General features: G+C 36.0%; 1 protein-coding gene across 2 annotated transcripts in view; it reads left to right on the top strand.

Moving 5' to 3' along the window:
- Positions 1-14,615, top strand: part of KLHDC1 (kelch domain containing 1) — a 38,212-nt gene extending 23,597 nt beyond the window's left edge. Inside the window, exons 10-14 of one of the 2 annotated variants that reach the window (XM_088839739.1) lie at positions 894-1,006; positions 2,507-2,579; positions 6,845-6,929; positions 8,712-8,764; positions 11,152-14,615. In XM_088839739.1, coding sequence (XP_088695865.1) covers positions 894-1,006; positions 2,507-2,579; positions 6,845-6,929; positions 8,712-8,764; positions 11,152-11,338 — 511 coding nt within the window. In that variant the 3' untranslated portion in view covers positions 11,339-14,615. The remainder of the gene's footprint in view (positions 1-893; positions 1,007-2,506; positions 2,580-6,844; positions 6,930-8,711; positions 8,765-11,151) is intronic. The other variant, XM_055437018.2, reaches the window with a different exon arrangement.
- The last annotated feature ends 115 nt before the right edge of the window (positions 14,616-14,730 follow it).

Below are 14,730 nucleotides of genomic sequence, written 5' to 3'. Positions count from 1 at the left end.
TTTACTGATTTACCAACAGGGAAGCCGAATCTGGCCTCTCTATACTGATACCGAATTAAATCTCTATACTGATACCGAATTAAATCTCAAAGACAGAGTTTTGGGTGAAGTAAAAAAGAATAGCTCTATCGCTTTGCCAGGCAAAGGGGGCCACAGTGGGCTAATACCCTCAAAACTGTGTGTCCCCACCCAAGGGAGCTTGTGAGGAGTCTTACAGTCCAGGAACCGGGCTGCTGATAAGGATCAGGGTTTGTGCAGGGTCCACGTTCCTTCAGTCCAGAGATCATCTGACGTCAGATAATGACAGGCAAACTGTGACCTTCTTTGCCGTGATGAATGTTTCATCGAGTAGTTAACATCTTCCATTTGGTGAGGGTTTCAGTGCTACAGAGTTCAAAGATATTATGTATATCCCTTGAGGCGGAACCAGGACCCTGCCCCAAGAATGCAGTTTTGTTTCTTCACTGCTCCTCCCTGGTTTCTACACCCCCTCCTTTCCCTGATTAGCAACTGTTTGAACCTGCCCTTTGGAACTCAGAGGAGGGGACACAGAAAGGCTTTTGTGCCTAGGAGCCCCACAAGATCCAGCTTGGTTTCTGTAGGAATGATGCTCAGTATGCATTGTGAATAACTAGGAATTAACTTTTTAAATTTTCAGTCTATGTACCGTGGCCAAGAGGGATGGACGTTACAAGGAAAGAAATTGCGTAAATTTGTCTATGAATTTAAGAATGTTTTAAAAATATTCTTGTAGGTGGGATTAATAGAATCAAATTTTTTTAAACTGGGAAGGGCAGGTTTTTCTTTTGAGATCTGAGATGATCAAAAACCTTTTATTTTGACTAACACAGTCAAAATTTTTTTGACTAGACTTTTTTTTTCCCTCACCACAGGATTCCTATTAATGGAGAAAACCCTAAACATCGGTCATGGCATACTTTAACACCAATAGCTGATGATACGCTTTTCCTGTTTGGTGGATTAAGTGCAGACAATATTCCATTAAGTAAGCTGAAGTTTAGCCTACAATTAATATCTTATTCTTTTTACCTGATTGTATTTGATACTGTGGTATCTTTCTTTTTCTGATTTTATAGTTTACCTTTATCCCCAACTGTGTGGGTCACATCAAGAATTAGAAGGCCCCTTTGCTTTTGTACCCTTACCTCTCTCTAAGTTCTCCTGTTTCCTGGGTGTAATGAAAGGAAGTAGTTGAACCTAGGGGAATTAAAGCCCCTTTCAACTATAGTATTCTGTGATTTTGTGTCCTAATTTGTGACCCAGAGGCTTACGCTGTAGTCTAGAATAGGGATTAGAAGAAGAGCCTTTTCCAGAAGGCTCTGAAAAGACAAGATGGGAATGCCAGTTGCTTCTCTTTTTGTTCCAGAAGTATAAAGAAAGTGCTTAGCTAGAGTATTTTTAACTCCTGATACTGCTGATTCCAACGGCTGTGAGTCTGTATCCCAGTTTTTCTTCAGCAGTAAAAATTGTGGCATCAAGATAGACAAATGACCAAGAATATTCACTTAGTTTGACATATTAAGTGTTTTGTAATTTAACGCAGAGTTTTCTATAGCTAGAGACATTTTCCTTAAGATACTTTGTATACCATTAAGACCATTTATATAATTTTATATAGGCTGTAAAAACAATTACTTGTTTTCCAACAAAAATTTTTATTGAGCATCAGCTGTGTACCTGGCAGTCTGCTGGCCAAGAAACTCCAGATGCTGGTTGGAGGAACAGCCAGTTTTTGTAGATTTTTATACTTGTCTTAATTTGTGGGTTTTTTAGTTAAAAGAGATTTGGAATCTGATTTAAAAACTAACATCTATACATCTTAAATAGATACAGTATTGTGCATCACTTATATCTCAATAATAAAACTGAAAGGAAAAAATTAACATTTACCCATTACATTAGAGTTTATTTAATATACCTTCATGAACTCTAGTGCTTCAGATCCCTATATGCTGGGTTTTGTCATTGAACTATGGAGAACTAAACGTTCTAACTCCTAGTCCAGTCAGTTTCCTCCCTTAGAGATTCTGCTTAAGATACGGTCACGTGGGTATCAGATGATCCCAAAAAACCACTTGCAGTTTTATTGGCTGTGATTGTAGCATTGTGGTTAAATGATAATAGCATTGTGGCTATTTATAAAATGTCCATTTTTTTTTTTTTTTTAGTGATGCTCACTGAACTATCTATGGGGAAAGTAATAAGAGAGCTAGGATTTGCTTTAGAATAATTCAGCAGCAAGAATAACAAAAAAGAGATAAATGGAGCACATGTGACAAAATCTTAATAGTTGTTGAATCTGGGTTATGTGAAAGGTCATTGTCATGTTCACTTGACTTTTGTCCATGTTTGAGAATTTTTATGAGAAAATATGCACACACACAAAAGATAGTCATATAAATGTAGCATGATAAATTTGGGGGGAAAAATTAAAATTTTATCCCAAAGACCTGATCTTAATTTCTGAACTGTCATAATATTGCAGGTGATGGTTGGATTCATAATGTCATAACAAATTGTTGGAAACAGCTTACACATTTACCTAAAACAAAACCCAGGTAAGTCCAGAAGTTGGCAAATATTGAAATAGTAAAGAATTTTAAAGTACTAAAATATAGCAGTAAATTTATAGTGTTTGTCATTAAAACCAGGAACCATTTGGAAGGATATCTTTCAAATAAGCTTGATATTACCCAAATAATAGATAGTAGAAAGGATATATTCAGTTTCTATCCATATTTGTATGTTTGAAAGTATTACTGTTTTAGCTAACTGCATAATCTTGCCTGATAAATACGAAAAGGCTAAGAAATTGAAAGTATCATATAATACTAATATTTTAAATAAATAGATGAAAATGGGGTTAGCTTTATTAGTAGTTATTTGCGTTTTGAGGTGGTTTATAGCAATTTAATGAGGAAGTTGCTTCCATGTTTATCAAGTAGATGACAGATTATTATTTTGTTTATTAATTGATGTACTCATTAATGTAAATTTCTTGAAAATGTATGTTATTTGTGGTATATTATAGAGTAAAAAATTGTAGAAAAATATACCATTATTAGACTGCAAAGAAAATCACATTCATATTGTAATTCTTATTTTTTCTAATTAGATTGAATGTAATGAAGATATATTCATAGGAGATTCAAGTAGTTTTATTCCTTTTTATGTCATGTATTTCAGAATTTTTTACTATAGATTATATTAATGTGAAGCTAATTAATGATATACTAATGTATAACCTAATATTATGTATATCAGAAATTTAAGAAATAACAAGTAACATACGGCCTGAAAAAATATGTATGCATTGTGTATATATACATTTATATGTGCAATACATTTAGAGCTTATCATAACTTCATATGTGATTATTATATTCTTATGTATAAAAATTCAGTGGAATGTATTAGCAGTTCTGGGTCCTTTGAAATATATTGTTTAAAGAGTTTTATATTAAAATCCAGGAGCCCAGTGTTCTAGTCCTTGCTCAGCTAACAGTTTGGCTTGGGAAAGTCACTTTGAAGAAGCTGAGCATCAGTTTCTTAATCTATGAAATGAGGGAGTTGGACTAGATGAGCTCTTAGTTCTCTTCCAGTTGTCTGGGTGAATGCGTTACTTATAGACCAAAGTGGTAGTAAGAGTATGTTTAATTTTTAATTGTTCCTGTTTAATATTTCAGCCCTTAATGAGTAATTAGAGCCATACAACTGTTATCAATAAAATACTAGTTAGAACTGAGCTATGTAAAGAGATTTCTTTGAATTCAATTGATGTGTCATGTAAATCATATGCTTTATTAGAATGTTTAGGTGATAAGTTTAGAGCAGCTGTGAGAGGACATAAACTATCAGTCTATAGAAAAAACATCAGGTTGCAAGCTAGATGTCACCAAAATGAAGGCAGGAAAGGCTTTCCAGTATTCCTTGATGCTGAAGTCCAGGCCAGAGTTTCCCTCAGGCAGATAAGACAGAGGCAGATCTATCTTCAGGTTACAAGGTGAGGAGGAGAACAGGTGGGATACAGTTTATTGTAAGGAGAACATATATAAGTGTATAGATACTAATTGTTTTTATGAAAGTAAGAATGTATGTAACATCAAAATGTATTTTGTGCAAACTTTTCCAAGTTGAAATGTAAGCTGCCCGATCTTCCTCTTATAATTCTACAGAAAGGTTTCTCAACTTCGGTATTACTAACGTTTTGGACCAAATTATTCTTTGTTGTTAGGGGTGTCCTGTGCATTTTAGGATATTTAGAAGCATATCTGGCCTTTACGTAATAGATGCCAGTGGTGTTGCGCCCACTGACCCTTGCCACACACACTTGGTATTAAAACAATCAAATATCTCCAGATATTGTCAGATGTCCCCTTGGGGGCAAAATTGACCCTGGTTGAGAACCACTGTCCTACAGTGTAGCACTCTCTTCACTAGGTCTCACTTTAGATAAACTATGCTTGGATGAATAGCCATCTATATAGTCATATCAGATTAGCTATGGAGGTGCCTATCAGCAAGGTCCCTTTTTTGTTTCTGTAAAAGATATCCAATAAAGTGTTGATACGTAGAGCCTTAGGCACTGTTGGATCCCATGAGTATTGCCAAGGTTACACATGACTTTCTCTTCTCAAAATTAAGCTGTTCCTTCCTGTGAGGGCATTTGTTATACTCTCTCCTTTGCTCAGTCCCTCCTCCAAACCCTGTCCCCAACCCTACAACATAATCTACATGTTGCTGAAGATCTATACAATTTCTATTCTAACATACAAGTTAGAGAATTGGGCAGAGTACTTCCCAGACAAAATTTCTAATGACTCAGTTCTATTCTGGGCCCCAAGTGCATTAGTCCTTAAATGTGTCATGATTGTTTGAGAAAACTATTTTAACAAATTGTGCACAATCCCACTGTTTCCACTTGTGGAAATTAAATAAAAAGAATTAATGTACTAAAAATAGTTATGTGGTAATAAAAGACGTGGTAATACGTAATTTGGGAGGCATCTGTTGCTTCAGCAATTTGGTTTATTAAGGAAAGCAATCAGTTACTCTCAGAAACAAAGCAATGACTTTGTAAAACGTTTCATTTATTTTCTAAAAGTGAGAAATTATGTGTACTGTTTTCTGAGAGTTAGACCCCCAGAAACATTGAATTTTATAAAAATGTAACATTACTTTTGGTAAATCATGTGAAAGTATACATGAATATGAGCTATCAGACCATTTCCAAAACAAAATTAGGTGCTCTAGCTCTTTCTGACAGAGAAGGCAAGCCACTCCAGTACTATTGCCTGGAAAATCCCATGGATGGAGGAGCCTGGTAGACTGCAGTCCGTGGGGTTGCTAAGGGTCGGACATGACTGAGCGACTTCACTTTCACTTTTCACTTTTACACATTGGAGAAGGAAATGGCAACCCACTCCAGTGTTCTTGCCTGGAGAATCCCAGAGACGGGGGAGCCTGGTGGGCTTCCGTTTATGGGGTCACACAGAGTCGGACACGACTGAAGTGACTTAGCAGCAGCAGCAGCTCTTTCTGAAATAATTTGTGTATTGAGTAAATTATGCTAATATTTTGTGTTTGCTTTTGTTAGTCAGAAGTTTTTGAGCACCTACTGGATGCTGAAAACCTTATTAAGCATTTTTAAGGAGAACATAAAATTAGATTACCCAAATTCCAGTGGTGTGCTGGTAAATAGTTATCAACTGCTCTCCAAGAAAGACAAAACCAAAAAAAGTCCTAATTTGTAGCATTTGCTGATTTCCCCTGTGGCCAACATATTGAACACAGAGTTGACAGGCACAACTGGCTTTACCCATGGTTCCAGCACACCACTAGGGCCATTTTTTACCTCAAAGACTATTTTATAGAGTTTTTGTTGGGAGTTAGAAAACAAATTACATCAAACAACTGAAGTAGTAGATAGAGCAGTTTGTCTTCAAATGTGAGTTAAGATATTGGAAAATAAGCCCATAAATGTTGAAAGGTGCTGAGCAGAGAGGGTAACAGAGCCAATTTGGGTGGTCTTTGGAATACTTCTGGGGATTTTGAGCCTGTTTTTAGGCCCTGAGAGAATGACTTCTCATTCTAAGCCTAAGAAACAGGGTGAACCAAAGCCTAGAAAGAGATACAAGCTTTTCTCTTAGGGGACACAAACGAATGGACTTGGCTGAAGTTGGAGGGAGGGTTCATTTGAGAAAAGAAAGGAATGACAATTTATCAGAAAAAGAAATAGCTGTTGATCGTAAATTTTAGGCTAAGAACAATGGCACAGATGCTTCCTGATCAGGAAATATCCATGTTTAAAAACAATAAATATTTGAAATATATTATTTATCAGCTCTGTGTAGCTGGAAGAGATTAGAGATAGAAAAATGAGGAACGTGTTATGGTGTTCTGTACCCAAAATGATTAATGTGACAATGTAAAGAGAATGATGAGAATAGCGCCATGATAGATAGCAATAAGAAAGCTGTTTATGGAATAGGCTGGTCAGTTCTTTTTAAAATTGTTTTATTTTGTGATACTATCTGTGAGATAAAGAGGTTAGAAAAAAGTTGAAGGATATAATATGAAAGTTATTGGGAATCATCTCTTTCACTGAAATAATGTGATTTAATGAACCCTAGAACCTAAGTCTCTAATGATTCTAGAGGAATCTTTAAAATCTAACCTCTTTGAGAATATGGCACAGGCTTATGTTCAATCATGCCTCTTTTGAAATAAATTCAATTTTAGAGTGTTCAGTTTAAAATTGATGTATATGTGATGTTCAGCTTCTTCCTTGATAGTATTTCACTGTTTATAATTTTCAATCACAGGTTATGGCACACAGCCTGTTTGGGAAAAGAAAATGAAATAATGGTATTTGGTGGGAGCAAAGATGATTTACTTTCCTTGGATACAGTAAGAAATTTTCGTATCTAAATATTTTCTCTAATTGTTTTATTGATGCTAAATGGCTGTTCAAAAAGATTATTGATATTCCCACATTGAAAACTATGGAAGGGCACAGAATGTTACACTGTTGTATGATTAATCTCCAGAATGTGAAGCATTTCAGGATATTTGGAGTTGATAAGTCAAAATAGGTCTATTAACTTAACATTAGTCAAGTTATTAAGAAGAGCTTTTAAAAGATGACTCTTCCTTTTCTCTTTGACCTTTCCCATAGTCTGTGTATTTATAATTTTATCAAATTAAAATATCTGTAAAATATTTGTAAACATGAAAAGAATACATATAATGTAAACTACTAAGTATAAGTACTCTTGAAATTTGCTACCTAACTTAATAACTGGAACTTTATCAATGCTAGCTCTTCCCTTCATGAAGAAACTACTTTGAAATGTTTAAAGTATATTTTATTTCTATTTTATGTTCCCTTTGCCACTGCTTTATCCACCCCTGTCTTACAATTGAGTTTAGTTAAAGCATTCTAATTTTAAAATCTGATAAAAACTAAAGTCAAAGGAATAAATGAGTAGATTTTGTAGCTTGTGTGGCTCAGCCGGTAAAGAATCTGCCTGCAATGCGAGAGACTTGGGTTTGATCCCTGGGTTGGGAAGATCCCCTGGAGAAGGGAAAGACTACCCACCCAAGTATTCTGGCATGGAGAATTCCATGGACTGTGTAGTTCATGGGGTCGGAAAGAGTCGGACATGACTTTCACTTTTCACTTTGGAAAATATTTTTCTTTCCCTCCTGGCACCCTGGGAAATTCAGAGAGATGGGCACAGTCTGTACATGATGGACCAGAAGCTCAGGATTGCTTGCTCTGGTTTGCATCAGGCATTGGGGAATGGCTGACTGAGCTGGCAGGGATGGGCTACTCTTGAGCCAGAGACCGCCCCCAAGAGCCCCAGTGCCCTCTCACCTCTTCAGGCATTGTTTTCTCCAGAGTTGCTCCTACAGAGTGGCAAGCCCTGAAATAAGGTGGCTTTTCTCCTGGGAATTTAGTTTACTGTAAGGTCTGGGGCCTCCAAATCAAATGTTAGGTATAGTGAATGTTTTAGAACTTTCTTTGGCTAAGAGCTCAGTGCTTTAATAAAAAATTAAAACCACAACTTTACCTTTATTTAAAAAGCAAATTTTGTGGTTTGTTTTCTTGGCACTAGAAATCTCTATTTATTTAGGATACAAACTTTAACATATGAATTCTGATTAAAATCATGATCATAAATTGTGAAATTCTAAAGACCTATTTAAAAGGATAAGAAAAATGTTTGCTGACTCCTCCCCATTAACTTTTAGATGAGAGAGTCATTATCCAAAAAAATCATCTGAGTCTGTGATTTTCAATTTAGGAATTCCCAGGGAATCTATCACCTGGAAAAGGGAGACAGAATAAAGAGATTTTAAAATAAGTCATTTGGAAGAAAAAGTTCTGCTTAAAAGACAAAAAACTTGAAGACCACTGCCATTCTCATTTTGAAACCACTGTTCTAAGAAAAAAACATTTGTAGTTATACAGGCTGTGCTTAGTTAAAAGTTGGGTCACTGAAAAAATGGTAACCATACACCCAAAGTTTGTATAGCTAGCAGGTATACATATATATTTGTGTGTGTGTGACTAGAGATTTATTTGCTGCTTTACATAATTTCTTCTACATTTATAAAATAAAAATATTCAGTTATTAATGTTATTTTTATTAAAAGTCTTGATAACTCCTTTTTTATGTTGATTAGGGCCATTGTAATGATTTATTGATCTTTCAAACTCAGCCTTATTCATTACTCAGGTAAGAAAATTCATTACTTTAAAATATATATGTTATTTATATATGATAATTTCTTTCTTATTCCTTTTTGGGAGGTGTTATAATATTTTTCAAGTAGTTTATCACTTGAATTTACGTTTACAGCTGCCTAAGAGTATAATCAAATTTGTAATGATGAACCGTATGCCAGTATAATTTCTAAAAATTAAAATATACAGTGTAGTCACATTTTTGTTTCTAAAATTGAATTTAGTTCATGTAGGAGTGTTAAAAATAGTGTACTTTCTTGATTCTAGGCCCGACTTTTTCATATATTAACTTTTCTGAAATCAGAGTGTGTCTAATACTAGACACATATATGCGCGTCTCATTCAGTATATAGAATTTCTTTTTTAACCCCTAAGTTGTTATTTAGTTAGTGGTGTGACTGTGGGTCAGCTCTGCCCAGGAAGAGTCTTGAGAGTAAGCAGGGGGCCAACAGCTGAGCATTAAGAACTCGCAACATTTGAGGCACAGGACAAGGAGGCACAAGAGAGTGACCAGAGTTAAAGATGAAGCAGGAGATGCAGAGCACAGAAGCTGAGCGGGGAGGTCACTGCAGACGGAGCATATGCCCATTGTAAGGGGGTCACGGAACCTCTGGGTCGGCAAGTGCATGGAGTGTGGCGCTACTAAGACATTGTTGGTACCGTAAAGGGATACTGGTGTCGCCAGGATAACCGTGAGGCCGCGAGGAGTGAGGGTATTTGCTTATGGAAGAAGCTGTCGGCGAGTCAGTTATTAGAAACACAATAAATGAAGGGAAAATGGAGCAGGCTCTTGAGGAGACTGATTTTAGCAAACAGGTCATAGAATTATCCCTGGACTAGAGGAAGAGTACTTTTAAAATAATGGAGAAAGAAGGAAATATAGCTATAAAAATAGGTGACTTTGTTGGTTGGGGCAGGGCACTGAGGAGGTTTTGGCTGACAGCGAGGTTGTCTGAGGAGGAGGAGGAGAGGTGAGGCTGTGAATTTAAGAATGGTGAAGATGTGCCACAGCTGCTGAGAAGACTGTGAGCAGAGGCTGGTGAGGGATGTATTCATACAGTATTGTCCTGCTGAGCACTCAGGAGGGCTCAGCTGAGATGGAACAGAATCTATATGCCACACCCACAGAAATGTGGTTTTCTCCAGCAGCATGAAGCAGCCAGGTTGTAAGTGCAGAAAGGAGATGGTTGGCTGAGTTTAGCCAGGATGGTGTAGCAGAGGCACAGCGGAGAAAGAGATTGTTGGCAAGAGAATGAAGAATGAAGTGCGTATGGACAGGAAAATGAATATGGATAAACTGTGAAGTGAATATGGACAGGCTGGGTAGGGAAGAAAGTTACAACTGGTCAGGTGTTATTTGGCGATCCAGAAAGAGTCAAAGGAGGAAAGGGGTATAAGAGTTAAAAGAATATAAGGTTGTGGTCCAAGAGGAGGATAGAAGTTTAAGATTTCAGAGGTGAACTGTCCAGAGTGAAGTCATAAGAGTAAAAAGGGTTTTCCACACAGATGTTAAAATCAGTCTAGGGACAAGACTGTGATGAGCCCAGGGCCAAAGTCCTCAGCAATGGGGGGAAATGAGCAGGAGGTTAACAGATGGCAGCACCCGAGGGTGAAATGATTGCAGCCTGGAAGCAGGAGGCAGGAGCATGGAGAATGCATAGTATTGGCTCCTGACTGTAAAAATGCAAATGAGGGAAAATTTGTTCCCTTTTCTCAAGAAAGCTGCACAGAAGACAGTTTTCTTAGATTTCACTTAAAACAAGGACAGAAAGTCAGAGGAAGCAGGAGTGTTTGTGGACACAACTGGTGTTCCAAAAAGCACAAAGATTTGGAAGAGGAGATAAGCAGTGATGGGGAAGATGAACCAGTATAGGACACTGGATGTGCCTGCCTTTGAGGCTGGGACTCAGCTTGGCTGTTAGTCAGGCCAGCGAAGTCATTTCTGGAGGTGGGTGCAGGCTGCAGGGAGGGTTGGGTCACGGGGAATGAAATGGATGCAAAGTGTTGCATCTCAGGGTGATGGAGAAGAAGACAGTTCTCAGAGAAGAGTAAATGGTTATTGGGCTGGAAGAATACGTGAAAAGGAGTCTGCTTCAGACTAACTTGCTTTGAAATTAAGTCTGGAATCTTTTTTACTTAAAGAACAGTATGCATGGTAAGTTGTAACTGGATTTTGGTCAGACACAGGCACAGGGCTATAAAAATACACAAGTAATGTGGTGCTCTGGAAAGAAGATATATCTTGTCACATTCCAAACAATTCATAGGGAGTACATAATCCTGTGAGATTTTTATAATTTTATTTTTATAATACTTGCCTATAAATATTTTATAAGTTCAGGTTCAAAAAGTAATAATTCTGTTATGTTTGGCTTACAGGTCATGCCTTGACTGCATTGGTAAAAATGCTATAATTTTAGAAAGTCAGATATCTTTATTACCTCCTAAACTTCTCCAACAAGTACTCAAAAAAATAACATTTTGGACTGCAGCTAATCACCGGGAAGAACAAAGAGCCCAAAAAGAAGAAACAGAAAATAAATATCAGTGGATCAGTAGCAATTAAGTTGTTATATATCCTGTGTGTTTAATATCTTTAAACATTTTAATCAGACTGTATATTTACCCCCCAAATTGGAGGCTTTATTTAGAAGATAAAATCTGAAACAGAAATTCTATGTTACAGTGATTGTATGGCATGAGATATATGGAAAGAAGATGTTAATGGCAGATTAATTTATATTTATATTTGTAAATTAATTTAATTGTAAGTTGCAGAAAAAAATCTACTTTCTGAAAGTAAGTACAATTGTCAGAGACTTTAATTCACTGTGTCCTCTTTACAGGAAAGATTACACAGATTTGAGAAGAATAAGATATTACCCCCAAGGACTTAGGGATTCTCCAACATAAAGACAAATAGATATATAAAAACACCTCATGTCAGCTTTCAGAAAGAACAGATTTTTCTCAAGTCACTTTAAAGTCACCTAAAGTTTCCCATTAAATAATTCATTATTTAAAGAACTTCTCCTTAAATAACTAATGTAGCTGGCCAAAACAAGAAAATAGGCAGGCACTGGTATGGGATTAAATATTGAACTCCTTTTAGCATTTATTTAGTAAAGTATTCTTGGTCATCTTTATTTGGGTAGGAAAATGAATGTCTTCAATTGTCTTTCTGTTACCTCTAAGTTGTTAGATTGTCCCATTTTCTCTGTATATATAAAGACAGTGTTTGAAAGTGTTACAGTGGAGATTTATCATACAGGGTTTGACATAATGAGAGGCAGTATAGTTATTAACTTTTGATACACCTTAAAATACATTTTGTCTTGGGGGCGTACTTCTTCAGTAACCTTCAGTAAATTATGAAATGGGATGATAACCTAGTAATTTATCTTTCTAGAAACTCATTTTGGCCCACACCATTCTAGAGTTGGTGCTCAAGACCCAGGATATTAAAAATATGTTATCTTCCCATTTGTTTTCAGTATTAACTCCCTATAAAGAAATGGAACATGAATATTTATCTTTGTAGTCCTTAAATAGTACTTTTTCCATAATTAAGAAGTTCTTCATATATGACAGTCATATCTGTCCATTGAATTACTAATAACAAGGAATTACTGAAAACTTAATACATAAAATTACTCTCTACCATACTACCATGCAAGTTGGCTCTGCAATTTAAAATGTTAGAGTAAATGTATTTCTATATTGAAGTATATGTGTAATTTATAATGAAAATTACAGTAGTTTGTAGATCTTAAATTTTAGATATATATTTTATATATATATGTACTGTATTTTGGATGTGTAAAACTTCTATTTATGTATTGAAATATTTTGTGTTTGCATTTTATTTATTATACAAACTATATAGAATTACTATTTTCCTAGTTTTGTTAGTGTGAACCAGTCATTAGAATTAATTGTGCAAACAATACTTCAGCATAAGTTTTCATTTCTGCTTACTATTTTTAGGCTGAATAACAGATTTAGAAAGTGAGTCTCACAGGTAATACAGGTCTCAGAAGTAATTATTTTATTACTATGAACTTTAGTATCAGCAGCCTATAAGGAAAAACTATCTAAATCTATTAGATAGTGATAGCTGACACTGAGTGGGATGACCTCTTTTTAAATGGCTTCTGAATTATTTCAATACCTTCTCTAGCCTCTTAGAAAAGCACTTCTGTTTATAAATGGTTTACCTAAACATTAAAAATTAGATTAGCCCCTCAAAACACACACACTTGACTAAGAATTTAAGAGAATGAAAATCTATATTATCTTTGGCACACAAAACTGGTGCTCTTCTTATTTACTGATTATGCTGTACTACTTCAAAAAGTTATGTTCTGAGGTAGCCCCATGGTAGGCATGGCAGGGAATTCTAATCTGATCTTCAATTTCCAAAACTTACCTTAAAGCAGGGCTTCCCTGCTACTAAGAGATGTAGAAATTCTGGGAGCTGGTAAAACCAGTTTTGAAAATCCCTAGTCAAGCAGTATTCATTCCTTATTTCTTACCTCTTATGGTTTACTGTCAGCTTTTTTGTTGTTGACCTGTGCTGTGTATAGGAGCCCAAGGCAACATCAGCCTCATAACTTTAAACCCTCCCTTATGGGTTCTCTGTTTGAAAGATGGGTCTAGAGGGTTGACTTTTTTCTTTTTCCAGGTGGTTCACAAAGTAGGTTTCCAGTCTGATTCTCAAGGAAAAAGAATTTCTGGCCATCTTTATTATGGGTATCAGAATATTCTTCCAGTTGTCAGGAAGGATTCTTTTGAGGTATTATCATTTTTAGAATGATACAGTAAATGGCATATCAAAATTAGTAGTATCTTTTCCAAGTAGTATCTTTGTAAAAACACCTTTAAAAATTATTAGCCTCTTGATAGAAGCTTAAAAATATTCTTTAGAACTTCATACTGCCAACCGAGAAAGTGATGTTTTCACCAATACATTATTTATATGTATGTATGTGTGAGAAATAATATAAACTCATTTAAAGTAGGATAATTTTCATGGTAGTACATACTGTTTGAAAAAGTAGAATTTTGATTTCAGAACACTTCAAAGGAAAACAAACAGTTTTAAGAATTCCCATTTTTTAGTGTCTGTTTTTCCATTGTATTAATATTGTGATTCTATTGGAATTTCCAGCTTGATTAAGTTACCGTGTGGTCCAGCATGTGGGTATAGCAAGAAGATTTTCTAAATCACCCATGTAATGTTTATATGCCCACAAAATTCATATATTGAAACCCTAATCCCCAGTGTGATGGTTTTTGGAGGTGGGGTATTTGGGAGGTAATTAGGTTAAGATGAGGTCATAAGGGTGGGGACCAGTGATGGATTAGTGGAAGAGACCAGAGCTCTCCTTCTATGTCCCTTCCCTATGAGAAGGCAGCCCATGGCAAGGCAGGAAGAGGGCCCTCAATAAGTACCAAGTCTGTCTGTACCTTGATCTTGGACTTCCTAGCTTCTAGAACTGTGAGAAATAAATGTTGTTTAAGCCATCCAGTCTGTGGTATTTTGTTACAGTTGTCTGAGCTAAGACAAACCTGAAGTCCACAGTTTACATTAGGGTTCATTCTCGGTGTGTATGTTTTATATATCATCTACCTTTATAGTAACACAGAAACTAAGCACTGCTCTAAAAATGCTGTATGTTCTGCCCATTTATTCCTCCCTCCCCACTAAGCCCTGGCAACCACAGATATCTTACTGTTTTCATATATTGGGCTTTTTCATGTTATACAGTTAGAATTATACAGCATGTACCCTTTTTAGATTGGCTTATTTCATTAGTAATATGCATTTGGGCTTCCCTGGTAGCTCAGATGGTAAAGAATCTGCCTGCAATGTGGGAGACCCGGGTTCAATCTCTGAGTCGGGAAGATCCCCTGGAGAAGGAAATGGCAACCCACTCCAGTATTCTTGCCTGGAAA

This window comes from Moschus berezovskii, chromosome 9 (genome assembly GCF_049115385.1).
Source record: "Moschus berezovskii isolate FMDL1 chromosome 9, NW_MosBer_1.0, whole genome shotgun sequence".
Lineage (NCBI taxonomy): Eukaryota > Metazoa > Chordata > Mammalia > Artiodactyla > Moschidae > Moschus > Moschus berezovskii.
This window is presented reverse-complemented; position numbering and strand designations above follow the sequence as displayed.